General features: G+C 47.8%; 1 protein-coding gene across 5 annotated transcripts in view; it reads right to left on the bottom strand.

Annotated features, from left to right (window-relative positions):
• Positions 1-24,788, bottom strand: part of CLEC16A (C-type lectin domain containing 16A) — a 234,824-nt gene that overhangs the window by 146,000 nt on the left and 64,036 nt on the right. For all 5 annotated transcript variants that reach the window (XM_059881547.1, XM_059881546.1, XM_005224670.5 and 2 more), the window contains 2 exons: positions 9,937-10,066; positions 5,285-5,385 (listed from right to left, as the gene is read on the bottom strand). In XM_059881547.1, coding sequence (XP_059737530.1) covers positions 5,285-5,385; positions 9,937-10,066 — 231 coding nt within the window. The remainder of the gene's footprint in view (positions 1-5,284; positions 5,386-9,936; positions 10,067-24,788) is intronic.

Raw genomic sequence — 24,788 nt, 5'->3', positions numbered from 1 at the left:
TAAGAAGAAAGGGACCACTGAGGCACACAACTGCAAGAACGAATCTCAAAACAATCACGCAAACTGAAAGAAGTCAGACCAAAAAAGAGGACACGCTGCACGATCTTATTTATATAAAATTCTAGAAAGTGCAGACTAAGCTATAATGACAGAGAGCAACTCAGAGCTGCCTAGGGAGAGGGGTGACAAAGGGCAGAGAGAACGTTTGGAGTGATGGGTATGTACACTGACTTGACTGCAATGATGGTTTCATGGGTGAACACGTGTGTCAAAGCTCATCAAACTGCACACTTTAAAAATGTGCAGTTCACTGTTTATCAATTATACCTCAATAAAACTTTCTTGTTTAAATGTTACAGCTTCCGGACAAGAGGGATTGGATGTACCCACCTCACTCAAGCAACTAGAAGAGCTGGCAAACTATATAAGACAGTGGTTACGACACACAGGACGAGACAGTGTGCAACACAGGAGGGGAACCGAGAGGGAAGAGACAAAGGCAGTGGGCCGGGGTTGCGCCAGGTCACCGGGTGGAAAGCTTCCAGGCCTCAGCACAGACTCACAGAAGCCGGACGAAGCCCGTGGTCGCTCTGAGGTGAGAAGGCAGAGTCTGCAGTTCAGAGAGGCAAGTGACCAGAACTGATGGGAGAGAGGAGAAGAGAAGGGAGAGGCGCAGGGACCTGCAGGGGCTTCCTTCCAAGGCTTCGGCTCAGTTCTGCCCCGCGGCATGCAGGTGAGCAAAGGCAAAGGCCTACTGGGAGAAGGAGGGTGGAACAACCCCTGGAGCTCACCCAGGGCTGAGAAGAACTCACATTCCCACCAGCCTGCAAGGATGAGCCACCTAATCGTAGCTTATCAAGCAGAGTTCTCGGAAGCGGACAGCCTCCATATGGGGCCAAATGAGCCTGAGACTAAAGGCTGTTCTGGACTAGCACTACCAAGGCTTAAAAGCAAGCCTCAAGAAAGATCTCATGGATTCCAAGTAACTCACCATGTCCCAGGACAAAGCCCAAAAATACTGAAAGGGAGAAAGAATTCAGTACCCAACAACATAAAATTCATACCAACTGTCAACCAATCAAAAAATACCAAGCATGAAAAGGAAAAAAAAGAAAATATAACCTAAAAATCAAACCAAAGAAAATAACAGAAACATGATGAGAAATTGCACAGATGGTAGAATTTAGACAAAAAAGAAATTGGAAGAGAAATTGTAAAATATTTTAAACTGAATAAAAATTAAACTGCATATATCAAAACTTATTGCAGGAAGCTAAAGCAGTGCTTAGAGAGACATATACAGCATTAAACTTTCATTTTATCAAAAAAGTATGGTTTAAAAATCAATGACTGATATGGGGAGGATATGACTAAAGAGGAATAACGTGAGCAAACTTTTTGGTTGCTCATCTTGTAATGATTTGTATCTTGTAATCAATGATCTAAATTTCCATCATAAGAAACTACAAAAACAGTAAATTTGAAGTAAGCAGCTGAAGGTGAAAAATAAAAAACAAAAATTAACAAAATATAAAACAGAAAAACCATAGAGAAGTCAGTGAAACCAAAAGAAAGTTCTTTGAGAGTACCAATAAAATTAATATAAAATTGATAAATTTCTAGCCAAATTGATAGGAAAAAAAAAAAAAATGAAGACCTAAACAATTAATACCATGAATTGAAAGGGGGATCACTACAGATCCAACAGACATTAAGAGAATAATAAAGGAACATAGTAAAAGAAAAAATCTGTGCCAGTAAATTCAATAGTTTAGATGAAATGACAAATTCCTGGAAAGATACAAGCTACCAAAACTTGTGTAGAAGAAATAAATAAGCTCTAATAGCTCTATATCTACTAAGGAAATTGAGTACTTTAAAACCTTTTCTCAAAGAAAACTCCAAGCCCAGATGGCTTCACTGGTGAATTTCATCAAATAGTAAAGGAAGAAATAGACCAGCTCTACAAAAACTGGTCCAGGAAATTCAGGAGGAGGGACTATTTCCCCATTCATTCCATAAGGTGAACATAAGCAAACAAAACAAGAGAATTACAGGGAGACCACAGGCCAGTAACACTCAGAAACATAGCTGCAAAACTTCTTCACCAAGTTTTAGCAAATCACATCCAGCAAAGTGTAAAACGTGCCTGCCATACTAGAGGACACTAACCCACAGTGAGTATCACCTGAAGGGCTCAGAGAAAACTTCCAGGATAAACATAATTTCAATAGGTGGTGATGTCAGGGCAGAGAAAACAGCAGGAAAAGACACAGACGGATACAAGAAGGTAGAAGCCTAGCCAAGAACAGGTAGGTGAGTTGGCACTGATGGGGTGGCTGCCAAGCTTCCAGAGAAGTTCCCTTCTCCGGGAACAGTCCCAGACACAGAGCTGAAACACCCTGGGGCCGGCTCGGCGCTGTGTGACCCCGACCCCACCCACCCCACCCTCAGGCACAACTGACTGCTCCAGAGTTAGACCCATCACCAACCTGCAACAATCAGATCTCTTGCCCACCAATCTGAAACTGGAATGGAGACAGACTCCCTGCCTGAGATCTGCTGGACCCAAACCACCATCTACCTTAAGTCCCCAGAGTTGGTTGGTTCCTGCCCTTTCCTTGGCTTTTCAGCAGCTTCTTGGATCTCATGAGCTGTCCCAGGGACCTTCCCATAAGATTCTTTTTGTTAATGTGAGGTGGTTTGAGGGGCTTATAACCAAAAGAATATTGAAGAGTACCATGACAGTCACTACAAGTTTATCTCTGTGAAAGAGTTAATTGCTGCTTAGAGTCTGAATCCTGGGCCAGGGCCAAGCGTCCGCAGTGGGAAGTCAGGGGAATCAGATCAAGTTAGGATGGTGGGTGCAATCCAGGTACTCAGAATGGCAGGTTACTGGAGGTTGGAGTTGAAGGGAGAGAAAAATGCCCCAAAGGTTTTTAACAGGGGAAGGACACGGACAGCACAGTCTTACAAGGACCTGCCCGGCAGTGTTGTGGAGGATGGATTATGAAGTGGCCGTGTGTTGACTCCTCCGGAAGGCTGTGCTAAAGCTACTGGAGAGGCAGACTCAGGATCTCGCCTGCTCTCCTGCCCTTGGTCCTTCCCACCGGCACCAAGCCTAGATCCAGCCATTGAACTGTGCTCAGTTACATTCTGCTGATCAGACAGGCCAAAGAGGGAGAGATGACAACACTTGATGACTAAATGCTGGGATCAAAGCAGGAAAAGAGCTAAAGGTCATGGCAGTTTCAACCTTGGCTGGCAAATTCAACTGAACCAGAAATGGCAGGAAGTGTGATGAGGTTAGGGTATATTTATGGGTGACGAGTGTGGCATAAACAGACATTTCAAGGTGGTGCTCAATCACCCAGGTCAAAGCCTCCAGCATGTGAGGGGCAGGAGGTTGGAGTGCAAAGCTGGGGGGAAGTGGGCACAGATGGCAGGCGATCCACAGGTGGGACGGACTCCATGGGTCAGGCTTGGAGCTCTGTTTATTCCCAGGAACTGAGGGCTCCCGTGTGCCAGCGACTGAGCCAGAGCTGGAAGGGATCGAAGAAGCCAAGGGAATCAACGGGACTGTGGAGGGAGACACCAGAGGGAGCCTGCCACGCTTCTTTTGGGCTTCCCTGATGGCTCAGATGGTAAAGAGTCTGCCTGCAATGCAGGAGACCTGGGTTCGATTCCTGGGTCAGGAAGACCCTCTGGAGAAGGGAATGGCTACCCATTCCAGTATTCTTGTCTGGAGAATTCCATGGGCAGAGGAGACTGGTGGGCTAAAGTCTATGGGGTCGCAAAGAGTAGGACACGACTGAGCGACTGACACTTCAGACTAGATGTAAGCAGTCGCACATGAGCACAGTGACTGATACAGGACAAGAGCCACCACGGCTGGCTCCATCTGAGTAGGAAAAGCCTGGCAACGGCCTCAGTGTCATTCGATAAGGGACGGCAGAACAAACGATGGCACAGACGTAGGATTAAAAAGCATGAGGCAGTTCTAGGTACAGAACAGACCATAATAAGGAATGAACCTCCATTCATGTTGAGGGTAGGCAACCCATCGAAATAAAATCATATATACTTGGTACTTGGGCTTGCACAAGTATCTTTAAAAAGACACAAGAAACTGTTAACACAAATGGCCTTTGAAGAAGAGGTGGAGGACAAATGTGGGAAAGGGGGCATTTTTCACTGTATCTTCTTTTGCCACTAATCAACTTACTTATCAAGGGCTTCCCAGGTGGCTCAGTGGTAAAGGATCTGCCTGCTAATACAGGAGCCATAGGAGACACGGGTTCGATCCCTGGGTTGGGAAGATCCCCTGGAGTAGGAAATGGCAACCCACTCCAGTATTCTTGCTGGGATAATCCCATGGACAGAGGAGCCTGGCAGGCTACAGTCCATGGGGTTGCAAAGAGTCGGACACAACTGAAGCCACGCAGTAAGCACGCATACAACTTATCATCATCAATTATTTCAGAATAAATACATACTCTGTTAAGTGCTTTCTAAATGACTCCCACCATAGACCATCGCAGTAAAACCCACCTTTAACTACCTCCCAACAAGCTTTTGAAAAACCTACTAAAACATTAGACCTTGATGCAAGGTCTCAGCTATGCCGAGCCCAGTGCTTGGCAGGGGCCAGAAGGAATACTCCTGGTTTCTCCTTCAAAGAGCTTCTGATGTGGTGGGTTCAGAACTCACTCGTGCCAAGCCAGGTGGTGCACAACCAGCAGCTGTTCTCAGAGAGGAAGTGAACGAATGGATCCTAATCAAAACCCTCAGCTCTGCGAGAGGCTGATCCTGACCGCTCAGCCTCAACAGGGGAAGCCAGAGAACCACACCTTTCTTCAGAAAGGAAACCTACACTTCCACACAATCCACTCAGAATCTATTTTAGCTCTGAACCCAGAATGGTGCACTGACTATTATAAATAGCAAAACCAAGATTGCAGTTTGACTGATTCTTGTTCTGTTGTTAGGAAAGAGGTCAGAAGCTTAAGTCAGTTGTAGACCGAGGGGTCTAGAGCAAACCACAGTGTGAACACAGTCATGCTGCGCTGGACGGTCAACGCTTGAATCTCCCTCTCCACCACCCACCACCCGCCCCCGTGTTGCCTGAGTAACCGAGTCCTGTGGCTTCAGTGTGCAGAAAAGCACCTGAGAAACTAACGAGGCTGTAGGGAGGTTCTGTGGGAGTCTGCCAAAACCAGAAAGGAAATTCTTCAAGGAAAGCAGCTGTCCTTTCCCCTGAAGGCAGACGAGCTGAGTGGCTCACCTTTGTTGTGAGACATCGCGTACAGCAGGCAGAGCACGAAGAGCGCATGGTAGTCGTCGTCCGGGCTATCCAGGGCGTGGTACACCATATCCAGGAAGGGTCTGGAAGAGAGGGGCCAGCGTGAGCCTCGCCTGCACACAGGATGCCAGCTGCCTTTGCCCTTCACAGCGCCCACCCCCTGCCTCCTCCAACCAGCAGCATGGGCTTCCCAGATGGCTTGGTGGTAAAGAACCCACCTGCCAACACAGGAGACACAAGTTCGACCCCTGGGTTGGAGAATCCCATGAACAGGGGACCCTGCCGGCTACAGTCCCTGGTGTCGTAAAGAGTTGGACACAACTGAGCACGCACGCACCAGCAGCATAGAGCACAGCCACCATGTGCCCAGTTCAGCCCCAGGTACGGAGGACACAGAGATGATCGACAGGCAGGCTCTGCCCCAGGAAGCTGTCATGTTTGGGGAAACTGACTAAGGAACAGCTAACCGACCAATTACTCAACAATGGTCCACCCGCTGTCCCCGACACTGGGGATAAGTGTGGTCTTATGGCACTCCCAAGCCAGTGGGCAGACAGAGCACGGACACACCACAGCAGTACTTCAAAGAGCGACAAGAAAATGAGGGAAACAGGGCAACATGATAGACTCACAATAGCAGACAAGGTACCAATAAATCTAGATCATTTTAGACTGTGAACCCTTGAGCCAGACTGCTGAGGTTCAAATGCTGACTCTGCCTCTTCTTAGCTGCAAACCCTTGGGTAAATTACAATCCCCCATCTGTGAGATGGGGAAGGAACCCCTCCAGGGTTTACAGTGAGGGTTCAAGTGAAATGACAACAGAGTGGCATTAACACAGGCCCAGGTTCAGGTGAAAAATGCTCAGACACGCGAGCTGCTGCTGCACTTCTCTTTTGAGGATTCCACAGGCACTTCTCCATGATCTTGCTTTGGCAGGTCCTGACCCGGCAGTTTCTTGGGCCAACCTTCCCTGGTTAGAAGGGATCGATAGGAAGCATTGCCTCTGATGCTTTGTGGGTGAGATCTATTGAACAGCTACAAATACATAAACGATACAGCCTGAATGCTGCCCTTCTGGCTGAAGGGCCTGGCCTGGAAAGACTTCAACAAGAGGATAATAGAATGTGCACAGATTTGGTCCGTTGGCAGAAGGCTCTGACCCCGTGACTGTCTGTGGCTGCCCCCGGATGCCAGCTTGAAGCCAAGACAGCAGAGAGGCTCAATGAGTGACAAAGGGCACACTTAACCCCTCGAAGGACATAAGCCACGGTCAGCACTGCTAACTAGGGGGAGCGCGAAGGTGCAGCAGAGAAACACAGAGACCTATTCGCTGCATAACTTTTTATACTTTTTTGACTTCTGAACTCCACAAAGATATCACTGATTCAAAATATATTGAAAAATTCAGAAAAGCAGTGAAATGCACTTGTCATAACATTTCAAATAAACATGTAATACACAGAAATTAAAAGAAGAAACTTTTAAGGAACATTTACTTTCAAGTTCTATTTCTCTGGAGCCCCAGACCCTCCCCCGCCCCAGATCAGCCATCACCATTCTGATGTGTGAATAGTTCTGCCATGTGTGGATCTGTTTTTCTCTCAGCCACCAGCAATAACACTTCCAAACTTAAGAGCAGGATAAAGTATTAAAAAACACTTTGTTTTTTTGCAAACCAGCTGCTTGGAATTTGGACTGTATTTTCATTTGGGAATAATACAAATAACCAAATGCCCAGTAGCAGAGGGAAGGCTGCGTGAATGAACCATCTGTTATGAGACAAAGTATTATGAAGCCATTAGAATTGTGTTTACTAAGAGTACAGTAGAGTGAAAAAGATACTTGGGGTTTGATATTAGAGAAAACCAAAAAAAAAAATAATAGACATAGTATCGTATAAGCTACTGGGGGGAAACAGGGCAGAATTTCCACTATACTGGCATTGAAAACTGGCAAGAAATCACCAAAATGCTAGTAACAGCTGCTTTTCAATTATGAAGACCTTTTTTTCCTCCTTTATACTTTTCAAGGTTTTTTACATTTTCTAAATGTCTATTAACTTTTTAAATTTTAAGTTTCTTTTTTTTTTTTTTAAGACAGAAGGTTCTGAGTGGTTTCCGGTTTCTTAGTTCTGTATTTCACCATGAATGCAGAGATAGCCCACCATGTGTGGGGAATATGAGGACAGTTCCACTTTGCTCTATGTTGTTTCTATGGAAAGTGGACCAATGTCAAGGTCCAGTTCATGTCAAGGAGAACTGTCCCCTCCCTCATCCTCCATGCGCTCCTCCCGGTTCAGTGCCAGGAGGTGAGAGGGTGGGGGACTGAGGGGTGTCCCTGACAACCAACAACACAACACCTTTGCAAAGCCCATGGCAGCTCTCCACCGGGGCCAGTCTCTTTTTGGCGCCCAGTCTCAGAGCTGAGCACAGCTCTTGCTCAAAGTTTCTCAGGGCTGCAGGTCTGCATGTGGCTCAGCTCAGGACACAGGATCAGCTTCCACTACGAACAACGTGGCAGAAGATGCCAAAGTCACCATAAGTTAAAAAACAATCTCAATCAACTTGAAGAAAACCCCTCCCTTCACTAAGATTCAGGGGAAAAAAAGAAGTCTCAACTCCAATACTCAAATATAACATTTTGGTCTGTTGACTTTTTGACAGTACACGAGTGTTTTTCCTCCTTTAGGAAAGCTACAGTATTATCCCACTATGCAAAATACATGCTGTTTCCATTTATTAGATCCTAAGAAACTGAATGGGCTTCCCTGGCGGCTCAGTGGTAAAGAATCTGCCTGCCAATGCAGGAGATGCAGGTTCAATCCCTCAGTCGGGGAGATCCCCTGGAGAAGGGAATGGCAACCCACTCCATTATTCTTGCCTGGGAAATCCCATGAACAGAGGAGCTTGGCAGGCTACAGTCCACCAGTTCACAAAGAGTCAGATACAGTCTACCGGCTCGCAAAGAGTCAGACACTACTGAGCAACTGAGCATGCAATGATGTGGTAAGCAGGTGCACATCCCTCATGACAAGCTATTTTCAGTTTTTTAATGATTTGTATTCTAATTAAAGCTGAGCCAAGCACCTAAAGGTTGTCTTCCCCTCCCTTTCTGTGTTTAGAATGATTCCCTTAATTTTCAGAGCTCCCAGTGTTACTTTTTTTTTGGCCACAAAACAAAATTAGAAAGGTCCTTGGCAGTACACCAGACTTCCCTGGTGGCTCAGACAGTAAAGCGTCTGTCTACAATGCGGGAGACCTGGGTTCGATCCCTGGGTTGGGAAGATCCCCTGGAGAGGAAATAGCAATCCACTCCAGGATTATTGCCTGGAAAATCCCATGGACAGAGGAGCCTGGTAGGCTACAGCCCATGGGGTCGCAAGGAGTCGGACACGACTGAGCGACTTCTCTTTCTTTCACTTTCTTTCTTTGGCAGTACAACTGATAACCCACACTGTGCTGCAAAGATTTTTATTTAATCAAAACTAAAAATGGCTCCCCTGTGCATCTGATAAAAAAATTAATCTTTTCTGTTAGATAAGTGAAACACATGTCAAGCAAAGAGATAAACAAGACCTGCAGGAAAAGACTGGTGTGCTTCAAGACTTCACTTTAAGTTGGATTAATAAATAGGATGAGTGTGTGTGTTTGTATTTCATCCACCATGAGAGTTTAGGGAGTGAATGCCTTGCAGGCTGACAGAGAAACCACATTGCTGTGCATTCACTACCACTGACACATGATTTGGAGATTACTGCAGGCATTTGATAAGGAAATAACACTGATGCGGATATACCTGTGGCGGATTCATTTCGATATTTGGCAAAACTAATACAATATTGTAAAGTTTAAAAATAAAATAAAATTTAAAAAATAAATAAATAAATAAAAATTAAAAAATAAACAAAAAAAAAGAAAAAAAAAAAAAAAAGGAAATAACACTGAGATGGAGAAGCCCTCTAACAGTTCGCTGCAACTCTGGCAGCAGACCTCCACCCGATTCCTTCTGGAAGGGGTGGTGCTCCAGCCAGGCTGCAGGAAAGCTGGCGTCTGGAAGGTTGCATAGTGTAATAGTTTGGGCAGCCATAGAAATGAGCCATCAGGCAAGAAGTCGAAGGTGGACAGCAGCATTAGACAGTTCCGCTGAGTCACCAGGGCAAGCCCTACAGATAGTGGTGAGCATGGCGGCAGTGAGTGAATGAGATCATAAAATCCAAATGCTGCCCCCAAGGGGATCCTTCCTGGGGGCAGCCCCCAAGGGCATCCTTCCTGGGGGCAGCAGGGCGCAGCCAGGAGTGGCCCGAAGGCCACACCCTGTTAGGACCAGCACTGAAGTGCCTAGAATGGTGGTGTCGTGCCTCAGTCATTCATCCTAAAGGGTGAGTACCATGGCCTTGAGGGCCAGCTCTGTCCCCGTGGTCTCTCAAGAGGAGCGGCACCTCTGCAGGCCAGGGTGGGGAGCAGCAGGATGGCTTGGCTGGGAAGCAGAAGAGGCTACCAGGGTGGCGGGACGAGGCCTGGCTTACCCTCTGTGGGCACCCGGCCAGGGCACTTCCCTCACCACCTCATCCCAGACACCGAGCAGCAGCTGAAGGCTGGCTCGGGGGCAGCCCTCCACCCGGCCGGTAGTACCTGCTCCACTGGACGCTGTCCAGGCCAGTGGCGGCGCTCTTCTCCTCGTCTGTGGTGTTCTGCTCCTGCACGGAGGTGCTGGCGGCCAGCTCCGGGAGCTTGCTGCGCTCCATGATCACCATCTCTATCTCTGGAAGCAGACAGACACCGGGATGAGCCCGCGCGGCCCCGGATCGAGTTTCACAGACACGCTTGTGCTCCAGATGGAGACCAGCAGACCGCTCTGCAAACACCCAGCAAACACTCGACGGTGGCGACAGCAGCCCCTGCAACACCCACGCCGGGGAGCAATAAGACGGGGCCCGCACCCCCCTCTCCTTTCAGCTTGGCAATGTCAAGAAACGGCGTCTCATCTTGACAGGAAAGCCCAGATTACCATGATTTACTTCCACAGTTATCTATTCTCCTTTATTGATACCACACTTCCTTCCCAGAGGAATTGAGGAGCGTGGAAGAAATGACATGCGGTTAATAAAACATAACCGAATCCACTAAAGATATTCCAAACCTGTTTACACTGTAGCTTGGGCTCTGCCATGCCCAAAGCCTTTGTTTTATTTTCCCACTTACAGCTTCCAGAGAGCAGAGAGGGGAGGGACCTCGCTTTATTTTTCCCAATTAAATAGGGGCAACTTTCATAGCACCCGACTTGAGCACCGTGTACATTTTCATTTTCAGAAAAAGGTCTGAACCAACGAAGGAAAGTGTCCCGAGTTCGAGGTGGATGGTGGCTGTGCCGTGAGCTGTCCCTGTTATAATAGAGTTCCTCAACAAGTGCGTGTGGACCATCAAACACTTAGTTCTTAGAACCAGAGCTCAAGGGCTGCCCCCCATCTTCAGGAAATACGGTGAGGGGAAAGGATGACGAACCTGTGTGTCCCCTCATGAAGGACAGGCAAGCACCCGGGCTCTGCCGTCGTCTCCCCTGACCCAAGCAAGAGCCTCCCACTGCTTATCTTGAGCCCACTGCCCCCACCCCCAACCCCAATTTGTTGTCCACACAGAACCAAGTGATTTTAAGCAGAAATTAACCCAGGTCCCCTTCAGCCTTCCCATCGTGCTCAGAACAAAATCCAAATGCCGTCCACGGTATCAAGGCCACGCACGGCCCGGCCCTTGACCACCGCTGACTGCACCCCCGGGCCCTCTCTGCCCCACCAGCTGTCCTGCGCTTCCTGTCACTCGCCTTGGACCCGCATGGCTTTGCTCCTGCCCCGGGGTCTTTACACGGCTGCTTACTCTGCCTGGAACATTCTCACCCCAGTCTTCCCTCCCCAGGCACCACTCAATCACGTCACTTGAGACTCAACTTGAACGTCGCCGTCTCAGGGATGTCTTCTCAGACACCCTCCCCATCGGTTTTCCCTCTACCTCTCCAAGTTACTATGAATTCAACTCCATACGTCTTTCACATTTCCCTCGTTTCTCCCCAATATCCTTTTTAAGTTCCAGGACCCCCGCCTGGATAACCATGTTATATCCAGCTGTCACATCTTAGGCTCCTCTTGGCTGAAACAGTTCCTCAGACCTCCCTTCCTCCGGATGACCTTATGGATTGAGGAGTCTGGTCGGGCATTTTTAGGACGCCCCTCAATCTGGGTTTCAGCGACATTCTTCCTATTATTAGACTGGGCTTATGGGTTTCTGGGAGGAAGACCACAGAGAGGAAGTGCTGTCTCATCATATCCTATCAAGGGCACAGCCTAGCAACATGACTTATGATGTGGGATGTTCATCTGCATCACTTGGACAAGGGAAAGCTGGTCAGGGTCCTCCACTGGAGAGGGACTTTTCCTCCTCCTTGCATCCCATACCCTTCAGAAGCAAGTCATTAAGCGCAGCTCACACTTGAGGATTACAGAGCTATGTTCTGTCTCCTTAAGGGAGGGCAGCTACATAAATTACTTGGAATTCTTCCATAGAGATGTCCCCTCCCCACTCTTCTTGATTTTACTTTATGGTATTTATAACTACAGGTATCCTCACTTTTTAAAGTTTTGCTTTTAGGCCACTTGGCTTTTATGGAAAGACCTGTATTAGTACCTGTTTTTTCTAACCAAAAGAAACCTGAAAAGGACTTTCCCTTTTACAAAAATAGGAGAAAAACAGAAATAGCATTTAGCGTTGGTGTTGCAGCAGTCATTACAGAGGCAGCGTGCACCCTGAGTGTGGACGCGGCCCCGCCACACTCCTTCCTGGGAATCAGAGGTTGCTAGCACCTCAGTGTTGAGCTGCCGTAGCTGTGAGCTGTGCTGGTGCCTGGGGTCCATCTACTCTGGGCATCTGTTAGCAAGGTGTGTGCTAAGGGAACTGCATCCTGGCTTTACACCATCTTCTCTCACTAAAAGTCTCTACTTTCAGATTTCGGGAGAAACCTGCGCCTGGATTTTACATTCTCTACTGGTTTGCTTGTTTCCTGTCCGCCTTCCCCACCCTAGGATGTGGGCTCCATGAGAGCAGCTGCCGTATCTGTCTTGTCCTCCACCAGAACTGCAGTGTCTAGTCCAGGGCCTGGCATAAGGCAAATGCTCAATACAAAACCCTGGAGTGGATCATGTCTGACGGGTCTGCCTAGGGCCAAGCAGGGCTGGCAATGACGCTCAGCAGCTATGATGTGTAGAGCACCTCCAACCTGCGATCCATGTGTGTGCAGTGTCCTGATGGGGGTGGGCTGCATCCTGGCCTCCCTTCTGGGACTGTTAAGGTGACTGTGCTTGCGACTGTCCTCTGGCTGGGAAGACTGCACTCCCCCTCACGCCAACCATGGGCCTGGACCTGGGGGAAGGGGCTTGCTCTCACCAGGCCCCTCCCTCCCAGCGTGGTCTGAAGTTAGACAACACAGGTCAGAGTCCCCCACGGGGTCAGCCCCATCACACAGGTCGGGGTTGACACGCCAGTTTTAAGTGCCATGTGTTTGCACAGTCTGTGTTTAACACGCATTAGAAGAAAATCCTAACTGCACAGAAAGTCTGTTTTGTGGATGCTACTGCTTAGGATGAAGCTAAATTTAAGACAAAACCACTGAGTCAATTCACCAAGAGCTACTGAGTAAACCACAGTGCATGCAGCCCACAGCCACGGCAGAGGGCAGGAGGCGCTGCCATCTGAGAAGCACCATTTGCTTCCTTCCTCCCATACTCCCTCCACTAGCCTCCTTCAGGGCCTCCCAACAACTCTCATCTCCTCCCAAGTGGGGTGCAGATATCCCAGTGGGTATGCAAGATGATTTGATAGGCAAAACCTCCTTATTTTTAACTATTATCTTTTAAAAAATCTATTTTTTTCATGTTATGATGTACATAACATTTGCACATTAATACAAATACGTATAGTCCATAATAAACGTATATATATATATTGGGGAGATGCATGTTGAATTACATATGTGTTTACTGTTGAGACATGTCATCTGAAGACTACCAAGTGAGACAATGGTGCCAGCCTCTGACGTCTGCCCTGTGACCCTTTGACCTGCTTCCCACCGTTCCTCCTGGTCTGCTGGGCTGACACAGCAGGAACTCAGCTCCGAGAACTCCCCAGGGTTACAGGGCTAAGTCCTAGTGCCTCCATCTACTGTGATGTAGTTGTTCCTTTGTGGCTTTTTAATCTCCCTGGACACCCTGAGAGTTCTGGAGCAGAGGTGAGGCTGAAGATAAGTCAGCCTAGCGCTCACCAAACTGTGTTAGCAAGTGCACACTGATTCTGAACAATTTCCCAAGGCTAAGAGATGAGCACAGAGCTGTTCCAGGGGCAGGCTGGGCGGGTGCCCAAATATCTCTGACCACAGGTCCCCTCATGTCCTCCACAGAGGCCCCTGAAGCTCCTTTCAGGAATTCTGCAGCTTCCCACAAAATGGCCTGAAAACCACTAGTTTGGTCCTAGAGACTGAATATGAGGAAACAGAAACCCAGAAGTAGAATGACTTTTTTTTTTTTTTTGGCTGCACCATGCAGTATGCGGAACTTCCCTGACCAGGGATCGAACTCATGCTCCCTTCAGTGGACGTGCAGCATCTTAACCATTGGACTGCCAGGGAAGTTTGATAGTAACTCTTCACACAGCTAGAAAATCTGCACTAGAAGCCAAGTCTGCCCCCCTCCTACTTCCCAGGTCACTCCTGGTGCAGAATCAGGCCCGTAAGGGCCTCTCCACACACGACGAGGCTTCCAAACCTTGGCTGTGTCACCCCGGTTCTCACAGCTGCACCCCCATACCGCCCACGCCGCCCCCCCGACAAACAACTCCTCCAACAGGCGTAAGTGTAGGATGAGCTGCTTCCCGTAGTTTTCTAGGTAAAATATACAACAGTTCTTCCAATGCCAAGCAGGTCTTCCCTTGTCCTTTAAACTCTTGAAACCGGTGATCCCTACCCAGGTCTGCCAGCTCCTGGAAACTGAATGCAAAGTGCCAGGTGGGCCTGAGAGGAGTGGCTAACAGGTTTTAGAGGACAGGTTCTCACCAGAGTCTCACTGTTCCAAAATGGACCCTACAGCCATCTTCAAAAGTGGATGCTGATGAGGATCTGGCCTTGGTGATGGAAGCTCAAAGGGCACCCCTCTTTATGCCCCATCAGGATGTCTGGCATGGTTCTATACAGCTCCCTGCTGACATCATGCCTGCCTTGGTGTGGCCTCACTCCCCTCCCAGGGTACGTGCACCATGCTGCCGCCACCAGGGCAAGCAGACCAGGGGGCTCACGTGGACAGGTTTTCTCTGATTCCACACGCTGATGATGAATTCCCAGGGAGCTCCATCTGAACCTCAGTTATCGTACCAGGAGCCCCCACTTAGCCCACCAGGTTTCTGTTTTAGAGGTTAAAGGGACTGAAGCTCTACCTAGTCCTCTGTGCGCTGTGCATGCATGCTCGGTTGTGTCTGACTCTTTGTGACCCCATGGACTGCAGTCCGCCGGGCTCCTCGGTCCATGGGATTTCCTAGGCAAAAATACTGGAGTGAGTTGCCATTTCTTCCTCCAGGGGATCTTTCCAGCCTAGGGATCAAGCCCAAGTCTCCTACGTCTCCTGTACTGGCAGGCAGATTCTTTACCACTTGAGCCCCCGGGGAAGCCCTAGTCCAGCTCTGCTCAAACTTCAGTCATGGGCCTGCTTTTACCATTTCTGCCGTGTCTCCGTTGCCTGAACTACTTGTTAATCATTTGATTCGAACTCTCACACTTTTTTTTTTTTACTTAAATACATTTTCAAAGAAAACTTTAAATCACTTCTATATCCTTCAGTTGAGCAATCCCACTTGCAGGAATTTATTTGGAAGACACACCTCCAACGATATGAAAATGCACAGGCACAAGGGCATTCACCACAGCATTATTGGTAATTGCAAAATACTGGAAACTACCTAAATGTCCGAGCATAAAGACTGGTTGAATAGACCATGGTACACATGGCACAGCTGGGAAAGGAATGAGGAAGGCCACTGTGAACTGATACAGAGCGATTTCCGGAGGCAGGGCTACGCGGAGACAGCCAAGGGCCAAAGAGCATATATGGTGGACTGTACTCTGAGTGTGAGAAAGAAGGGAAAACAATAAAGCATGCACACCTCTGCTTCTTTTTACACAAAGAAACCCAGGAAGGATATTCCAGAAAACAATAAGTTCGTTATGTACAAGAGGGAGGGGAACAGGATGGAAGGTATGTGGGAAGAAGGATATTTCCTTGAACAAATGCTTTTGCATAGTTTTGAGTTGGTTAATGTTCCAAACTATATTTTTAAAAGAGAGAAATAAATTAAATCAATAAAAATGGGAAGGGCAAACCTTTAACTAAAAAAAAAGAGAGAGCGAGACTAAAATATAAAATATATTTCAAATGAATGCCATATCTATCCTGAAGGGGGAAAGAAAGGAAAGATAGACAAACCCAAATAGTTTATGACACAGTCTATACCTTCAGCTTAGGAACAGGTGAAGTATTTGGGGGCAGGGGCAGGGAATTGTAAACAACTCTTGATTTATCAAACAATTCTGAAACTTCATAAAGATGTGTTATAGGATTGAGCAAATAGTAAATGTTTTGATGTCATTAGAAGCCAGCCTCTCACTGTAAAGGAAGAGACATCAAAACGAGTGGGGCAACTCAAGAAAAAACACTCCTGGGACTGACTGGAATTGGAGATGTTGGTAACATGCATTTTGTATATATACCTGCATGTATTTCCTAGCTCTGTTCACTGAAGGGTTCAAATAGCAGAACACCCCATGTAGTCAGAAGCACATCTGGTGCCCAGATCTCGGCCTGCTGAAAACCATTCAGTCATTGACACTGAAAGGGAACAGGGCTTTCCAGAGAAATTAACCCTGAGGAAGGGCAGAGTTGGTGGAAAATGAACCTGGAATACCTTATTATGACACAAAGTGTCACAACTGTTAAAAAAAAAAAAAAAAAAAGGAAGAGGGCAGATCACAAAGATGTAGCAGCCAGCTTGAAAGGGTTCTCAAGGGTCAAATCTGGGACGTTGTGAGCACCCAATTAATTAAATACAGTACTGAAATACAAACCACTAAAAAACTGGAATCCGTGAGTCTGTGCCAAGGCTAGATAGATGAATGAATGGGAAGGAGGCAGGAATCTCGCCTGCAGTGCAGTACCGAGCGCTGACACTGGGAAACCAGCCTTCTCCTGCGATCCTGATAAAGACTCAGCAAGGACCGGCAATGATGCCACAGCTAAGGGGGGTGCTATTCACTGACAACACTGTGTTAGTCTCAGGTATACAGCAAGGTGATTCATTAGTATACATATATGTCACCTTGCTGTATCTCCAACATATACATATTCTTTTTCAGATTCTTTCCATTATAGGTTACTGCTGCTACTGCTAAGTTGCTTCAGTCGTGTCCGACTCTGTGCAACCCCATAGACGGCAGCCCACCAGGCTCCGCTGTCCCTGGGATTCTGAAGGCAAGAACACCGGAGTGGGTTGCCATTTCCTTCTCCAATGCAGGACAGTGAAAAGTGAAAGTGAAGTCGCTCAGTTGCGTTTGACTCTTTGCGACCCCATGGACTGCAGCCTACCAGGCTCCTCTGTCCATGGGATTTTCCAGGCAAGAGTACTGGAGTGGGGTGCCACTGCCTTCTCCTTCTTGTATAGGTTACTACAAGATAGTAATATAGTTCCCTGTGCTATGCAGTAGGTCCTTGTTGCTTATCTATTTTATACAGTAATGTATGTCTACTAATCCCAAACTCCTAATTTATCCCTCCCCCACTTTCCCCTTTCATAATCATAAGTTTGTTTTCTTTGTCTGTGAGTCTGTTTTGTAAGTTCACCTGTATATATATTTTTAGATTCTACATACGAGCTGTCGTACGATATTTGTCTTTCTCTTAGTCTGACCATCTCCAGGTCCGTCCATGTTGCTGCAAATGGCATTATTTCACTCTTATTTATGGCTGAGTAATATTACATTGTGTATATACATCGCACCTTCTTTATCCATTCATCTATCCGTGGATACTTAGGTTGCTTCCATGTCTTGGATATTGTAAATAGTGCTGCTATGAACACTGGGATGCCCGTATCTTTTTCCAATTAGAGTTTTCATCTTTTCTGAATACACGCCCAGGAGTGGCATTGCTGGTTCGTCTGATAACACTATTTTAACATTTTAGAGGAGCCTCCATACTATTTTCCAGAGTGGTTGCACCAATTTACATCCCCACCAACAGGAAGGGGATCTGTGCAGGCAGGTTCTAAGGGGAGATTTTAATGAGGCACAGGATATCTGCATTATGTCCAAGTGTTTCCCATGGATTGCAAATTAGCTCCTAAAAGAAAAAGTAATGATACAGTGCAGAAGCTGGGCCACACCTTCACCTGCTGGCAAAAATTAACATCACCCATGAAGGACAGAAGGGCATCATGCGCCTCCAGAAGTGACACCCTGGGAAGGACATGTCACCTGTGCCAGACTCCAGCCAAGAACGCTTAACCTCAACCTAATCAGAAAGAAACATCCAAGACAGAATGAGGAACGTTCTATTAAAACAAAGGTGGGGGAGATTCTGTATTCTTCAAAACTGTCAAAGTTGGAAAAGAGAAAGACAGACTGTGAAAATATCCAGAGTAAAGGAGGGTAAAGGGACGTGGTAAAGGGACGTGGTAATCCAAGGTACAATCTGACCCTGGACTGGATTCTGTCCCTGGAGGGAGGAAATATGCTACAAAGGGTGTCATCAGGCCAATGGAGAACCTGGGCAGAAGGAACCCATTACAACGATGCTAACTGTGCAGTGGTCCCAGCGGAGAATGCCCTGCACTCAGCAAATTCAGGCTCAAGAGTTTAGGATGGAAGGGGTGTGCTGGATGCAACCTATCCAGAAAAAAAGGAGTGTGTGTGTGTGTGTGTGTGTGTGTGTGTGAGAGAGAGAGAGACAGACAGACAGACAGACAGTGTGTGGAGAGGGAGAGAAAATACAGATAGGAAAGCAAATGGGGTATAAGATGTTAAAATGTGAAAGTGGCTAAACAAGTGTTCTTTACACTATTTTTGTTTTGTTTTTTTCACTTTTTATAAACTTGAAATTATTTTCAAATAAAATATTTTTAGGAATTACTACTATCAGCATAAAACCAGTACCGATAGAGAGCAACTGTGAAAAATATACACATGATGAATAAACAGAAAATCCTGAGGCCTATTGTACGCATGGAAAGGGGTGTCTGGAGAACATGAGGAGGTCAAAGGCACACACCAACCACGAGGCTCCCCCACCCCACCCCCCAGAGCTGAGATCCCGACAAGAAACCTCTCACTGTGGTCTTCAAGGCCCTCTCTCTCTGTCCCACCCAAAGCCATCTCCACATCCCACAGTCAGGCCAACACTGGTCTAGTGGAACCTCTACAGCTTATGGAAAGGAAACCAAGGCACAGAGGGGTCAAGAGGTGGGCTCCTCTTCCCAAACTACCTGCACGGTGTAAACCAGCATCTGTGGGGTATTGGTTTCTGTGCCAGGCACCGTGGCCCACAAGCCTGAAGGCTCCAGTATCCAGCCTGGCAGTGGCGGGACCCCTCACACAACTGATTCGGGCCTCTGGGAGTGGAAGGATGTGAAGCTGCCAGGCTGGGAGCAAAAACTCAAGTGTCCAGCTCCTCTAGCTTCGGCAAGCCCCAGCTGGACCTTGCTTGGCCTCTATTGTTTCCACAAAAACCTCTTCAGCAAAATAGTGTCTGCGTATCCATATTCACAGCAGCCAAAAGGTGCAACCAACCCAGGTGACCACTGAGTAAAGCAAGGCAGAAAGAGAAAGACAAATATCATACACTAACGCATATATATGGAATCTAGAAAGATGGTACTGATGTACAGGGTAGCAAAGGAGACACAAAGACCAGACTTAAAATGGAGAACGCTGGGAGTTTGATGGATGATGCAGGACACCCAAGGTCGGTGCTCTGTGACAACCTGGAGGGAGATGGGGCAGGAGGTGGGCTCAGGAGGGAGGGGACACAAGTGTGCCTGTAGCCGATTCATACTGATGTATGGCAAAACCATCACGATATTGTAAACTAATCATTCTCCAATTAAAACAAATGAAATTTAAAAAAGAAAAGATAAGCCAAATGGAGTCTATTCAAAAAATGAAATATCGTCAGCCTTAAAAAGGAAGAAAATCCCGCCACATGTTATAACACAGATGAATCTTGGGTACTCGGGATGCTCAGTGAAAGAAGCCGGTCCCAAAAAGACAAACACTGTATTGATTCCACTTATATGAGGCACCTAGAGTGGTCAAATGCCTCAGCCAGGAAGTGGGGTAGAGGCTGTTAGGGGCAGGAGGGAGGGAGAACAGGGAGATATTTAGTGGGTAGGGTTTCGCTTTGGGAGGATGAAGCTTTCTGGGGCTGGAAGGCAGTAATGGTTGTGCGAATCGCTGAACGAGCAGGAGAGGCCTGCAGACTCTCAGGATCCAAGGATGTCAACCTCCGTCCCCTCATGTGACAACTCTGGCCAAATCCCTAAGCTTTCCCAGTACTCTGTCACTGTGGATTTTTTTTTTTTTTTTAATAACAGCCATAATTCATCAACTTCCCAGGGTGATGGGCATTCTAATCTGATTAATATTTGGTAAATGAAGTGCTTTTCAGGGAAATGGCAGGCCTGACCTCCCAACAGTCTTTGACTTGACAAATGCAAGGATTTTCTCAGTTGCCCTCTGCGGTCAATGTTCCAGCCATCACAGTGAGGCCAGATGATAAAAAGAGGGGCAGGGAATGATAAGAAGGTCTTAGAAAGAAGGTTATGGAGAGGAGGGGAAGGATGCCCTTGCTGGTTACCTAGGAGATATGAGAAGGACCGCATGCTGTTGACCGGCTTTGGAGCAGAATTCCAAGAGGCCAGCAGTGCCTGGCAATGACACAGTGCGTATGTGCTGAGTATTTGTGGTACCCCTTCCTTTGCTTTTTTTATTACTTTTCACTGGATTGTACAAGATTGAATTCAGAATTTGTTTTTTCTCCCTAGGAAGCTGCTTTCCAGAGGATTTGTCTAACCTGACCTCCAATCCTTCTCCTTATACTAGTTAAGCCCATTGGAAAAGCTGGTGCCCCCACACCTCTGTATCCCAGTGGCTCAGCCTGCCCATCCCTCTCCCACTCCCTGCTCCAGAAACACACAGACACACACATGCATGCACACACATACTTAACCACCTCACTGTTCATTATAGAAATTAACAGAGAAATAGGACCCACAGAAACTCGCCAGGGTGACCAAGCACACGCCCCCCCAACCAAGCTCAAGTCCCACTTTGGGCTCTCGCTCCACTGTCTTGCCAGGGCTCCTATTCGGTGTTCATGTGTCACCTGCTAAATGCTGAAGCACTAAAGGTTCTCATTTCTGACAACCTGAGGGCTGGCATCGCGCAGGCCCCTCTGTGGGTAAAGAAGCACAGAATGGGCAATGACTTGCCCAGCGTCACACAGCAGCTCTGGGGCAGAGTCATAGGTGTCTGGGATGCAGACCTTGACCGCCTGATACCTAGTCCCTGGCTCGCCCTCATCAGAAACCTGCTAGGCCTGGGGTTGGCTCTGGCTTTGCAAAAATGAGGCCAGAAGGTTCAATTTCATTTCAGTAGAGACTTCAGAAGGGGGGAAAAAAATAAAGCCAAGCTTGGGACTCCTTAAGTCCCAGCTAACTTGGCAGGTTCACAGCCACTACTGTTCTGTTCCCTCCATGCCCTCACAGGGATTCAAGAGAGGAGTCATCTTTGAAGGTCAGGCCACGAAACTGATGGCTGCTTTTCCTTATAGGCAAAAAGCCTATTTTCCCATATTTTTCAACCAAGAAATTAAAACAATTCATTCTCTTGTCTCAGGTCCACTTATTAAGCTACTGCTTTCAGTTCAGTTCAGTCGCTCAGCCGTGTCCGACTCTTTGCAACCCCATGAATCGCAGCATGCCAGGCCTCCCTGTCCATCACCAACTCCCGGAGTTCACCCAAACTCATGTCCAAGTTACTGCTTTAACTGAATCCAAAAAGAAATGACTGTCGTTTCAGACTGAAGGTTAGACTAAGACATGAACGAGCATCTGGGTGCACACTCCTCTGGCCAGAGGGACCAGGGCACCCTGGTCTTCCTTTCAGCACTCAATTTCTAAAAATTAAAAGGTCCTGTGATTTGGTTTTTTTTTTTTTTTGGTTTCAGAATGAGTTGCCCATCACTGGGGACCTGAGGCAGAGCATATTTCTCTGCAAACCGGGGATGGGAGTGAAGGGTCCAGGGGTGCACATTTATTTCACACAACTTCCTTGTCTGGGCTTAAAAGTGGAGGAGGTGTGAACTCTGGGTGCTGCCTCTGTCGAAAAAAAAAAAAACAAGTTGATGCCACATTCAAATCAGGTCATGGCAGACTTGTGACTTGTGACCATATACCTTTTTATTCCTATGCTTTCTGCCGCCTTTTTAAGTAAAGAGTTCACTGCTGAAGTGGGGATGACGGGGTATGCAGGGGGAACTGGGGCCAGCATCTCTTTACGCGATAAGTCCAAGGCTGTCAACAAGCTCACCGGGTCCAGGGACGACGTGAGAAGCACCACGTTACAGAGAAGTATCTGGGAGGAGAAGACAGCCACAGGTCCCGTCTCAAAACAGGAAGGGAATGGAAAGGAAAACAAGACAAGACAAAGGAAGGGAGCAGCTGGCCTGAGGGAGACAGAGGAGTACGCAGAAATACTGTGGTTTTCTATGAGAGCACCTGCTGTTTCTGGGAGCCCAGCACCCACACCTCCTTCTTCTGATGAATGTGTTTCTTTCTGAAGGCATCACGTAGGGCAGACGCACAACTGGCCTGACCAATCAGTGTCGGCCGTCCCTCTGCAGGGTGGGCAAGCCAGGTCCACCAGCACCAGTGAGCCTCGGCTCCCGGGCTTCAGTTACAGCTCTCTTTCCACTTGGTGGCTGGGCAGGATGTGGGCCCTGAGCTGCTGATGGTCATCTATGCACCCAAGTCCAGCCCCTCCTGTGCCTCCCAGTTAGACAAACAATAATTGCCTTTTCTGCTTGAGTTAGTCTGAGTTGAATATTTAAATCTTATAACCACAAGAATCCTAACATCCTCATGTTAAAAAAAAAAAAAAGTCTTTATACTTCCTAGAGTCGCAATTTCCAGATGGGGACAATGAAGTCCAGAGCTTGGGGACACCCTCCAAGGCACACGTAGGTCTGGCTGGTGAGACAGGACCGTAAGTAACATCTCCCATCTACCCATCGACACTGTCCTCTGGCTTGACACCAAGTGAGAAAATGCGCCTGACACCCTTCCAAGTCACAGGAATTAACAGCTGTGTGGTTTCACCCAAACACAGAGACAGTCTAAGGAGAGAGCACCCAGCGGCCACACCTTCAAACATGAGAATAACTGAGAGGTCAAATAAACAATTCAAAGAGCCCCAGAATACACCTGTTGCTGCCCAGTTAGGTGTCTCTTTGCTGGATGGGCCTGCAAAAGTTGTGCTTATTTACGATGAGTTGGGCCAGGAAAACAGGAGGGCATTACAAAGCTGAGGGGGCCATGGAGAACCACACTCCCCTGGACCCTGAAGTTGGCATCAAACATCCAAACAAAGTCTCTCGGGAGATTCCTCTGAGCCCTGGCTGAGTAACCACCTGGAAAACAGGGTTCTCGAGGCTGGTGAACATGTCTCCCTGTGCCCCCTACACAGGGCAGGCTCAGCCTGCAGGGAGCTCCCCCCTACCCAGGGAGACCACCCCCCACCCCCTGGATCCCAACAGGAAGCGGGGACGGCAGCCTTGCAGAGCCGCTGCAGCCCCGCTGCGCCAGGACTAGGCTGCCAGTTGAGTCACTGGATTGTGTGTTTGAGGCCAAGCCTACCCCTGTCCACACCATGGTTAGTCACAGCCCCAGCCTGGTTAGACAGCAGCCCTTAAAAGGACTGGAACAAAAAGAGGTAGCATCTTTCCAAAACAAAATTGACGAGAACACAGTGTACAAAATGGGGTGAAGTCGTCCATTTTCCCCAGAGTGGCTACAGGACAGTAAACCAAAAGTTTCAGCAGATAATTTTCCCCCCAGTTAGACCAAAAAGTAAAAATGATGCAAATAAGCAAACAAGTATGGCTTACCTTGTGTCCACCCCTCACCTCCCCGCCACAGTGATATTTGTTGGCAAAGGGTTTCTGAACCAGAAAGGAATTCCTAAACCAAGATGCTTACTGCACATTTTGGACAGAAAAAAAAGCATGCTGGAGATCTCAGCCTCAAAAGAGGGCTGATGGCAGCAGGGAGACACTTGGGTTATATTCATCGAAATATGATTGTGGCATTTGCAGAGAGCTGCCAAGATCATCAGAATGGGGCCAGCGGGGTGGGGATGGGGGTGGGTTTTGGCTGCATAATTGCAGCAAACTCCCCCAAACAAATGAGTTCCCAGTCAACTGATTTACTGAGCGGCTCCATTTTCCAGCTTTGGATGCCTGGACTCGCACAGTCCAGGCTGATGGGCTGGCGAGCTGGCTGCAGAGGAGCTGCTGCGAGCCCAGGACCCAGAGGAGGGCTCACAGGAGATGCTCCCCCCACGCCTGAGGAGAACGCAGGCGGGAGCTGGGGAGAGCCCGGATCTGTCCCAGGAGGTGTGCTGGAAGCTCCCCTCTGGCAAGCAGAGCTCCCACCTCACTTGACCCCATCACCTCCTCCACCCTGAGCGTCTGGGGCCGTGGCCAGAGACCCCATCTGTGTGGCTGTGAGCCCGGCCCATGACACAAGCAACAGTTCAAACTTGCTTCATCCCTGGGGCTGACAATGCTCTCCAGATGGAGGCATTAGTGTCTAAACAAGAGGGACGTGAAAAGTAAACCAGAATCGTCCTCGACAAGGGCAGAGAAGAGGACAAAACGATTCTGTTCTTGACCCCAATGCACCGAACACCACCGCACCTCACTCTAAACAGATGAGGGCTTGAAAACAATCTTAGTGTAAGAATCTGGGGGGTTGCATTTGATTATTTGATTCCCTCCCAAACCATAATCGTATGAAAAGCATCTAATTTCATCAGCCCTAGGCCATTTTTCTTCCTGCAGTGCACTGGCAATAAAGATTTCAGTCAAAAATCATCATCCTGGGTTATCAGGATTATAAGGAAGAACCAATAATGATAAAGATGACAACACTATCAATAATAATGACAGTAGTTATGAAATAATCATAGTGGGAGACACTTACGACATGGGCCAGGCACTGTTCTGAGCATGTTAAGTGCATTAGCCCATTTTATTCTCCTCATAACAAAGTAAATCCCCTCTTTTGACAAACGGGACACAGGGCAGGGAATAAGAGGGCAGGGCCTCGCCCCGGGCTGCCCAGGCTCCTAC

Source organism: Bos taurus, chromosome 25, assembly GCF_002263795.3.
Source record: "Bos taurus isolate L1 Dominette 01449 registration number 42190680 breed Hereford chromosome 25, ARS-UCD2.0, whole genome shotgun sequence".
NCBI classification, from domain to species: domain Eukaryota; kingdom Metazoa; phylum Chordata; class Mammalia; order Artiodactyla; family Bovidae; genus Bos; species Bos taurus.
The sequence above is the reverse complement of the archived record's forward strand: the minus strand, read 5'-3'. Positions and strand labels throughout refer to the sequence as shown.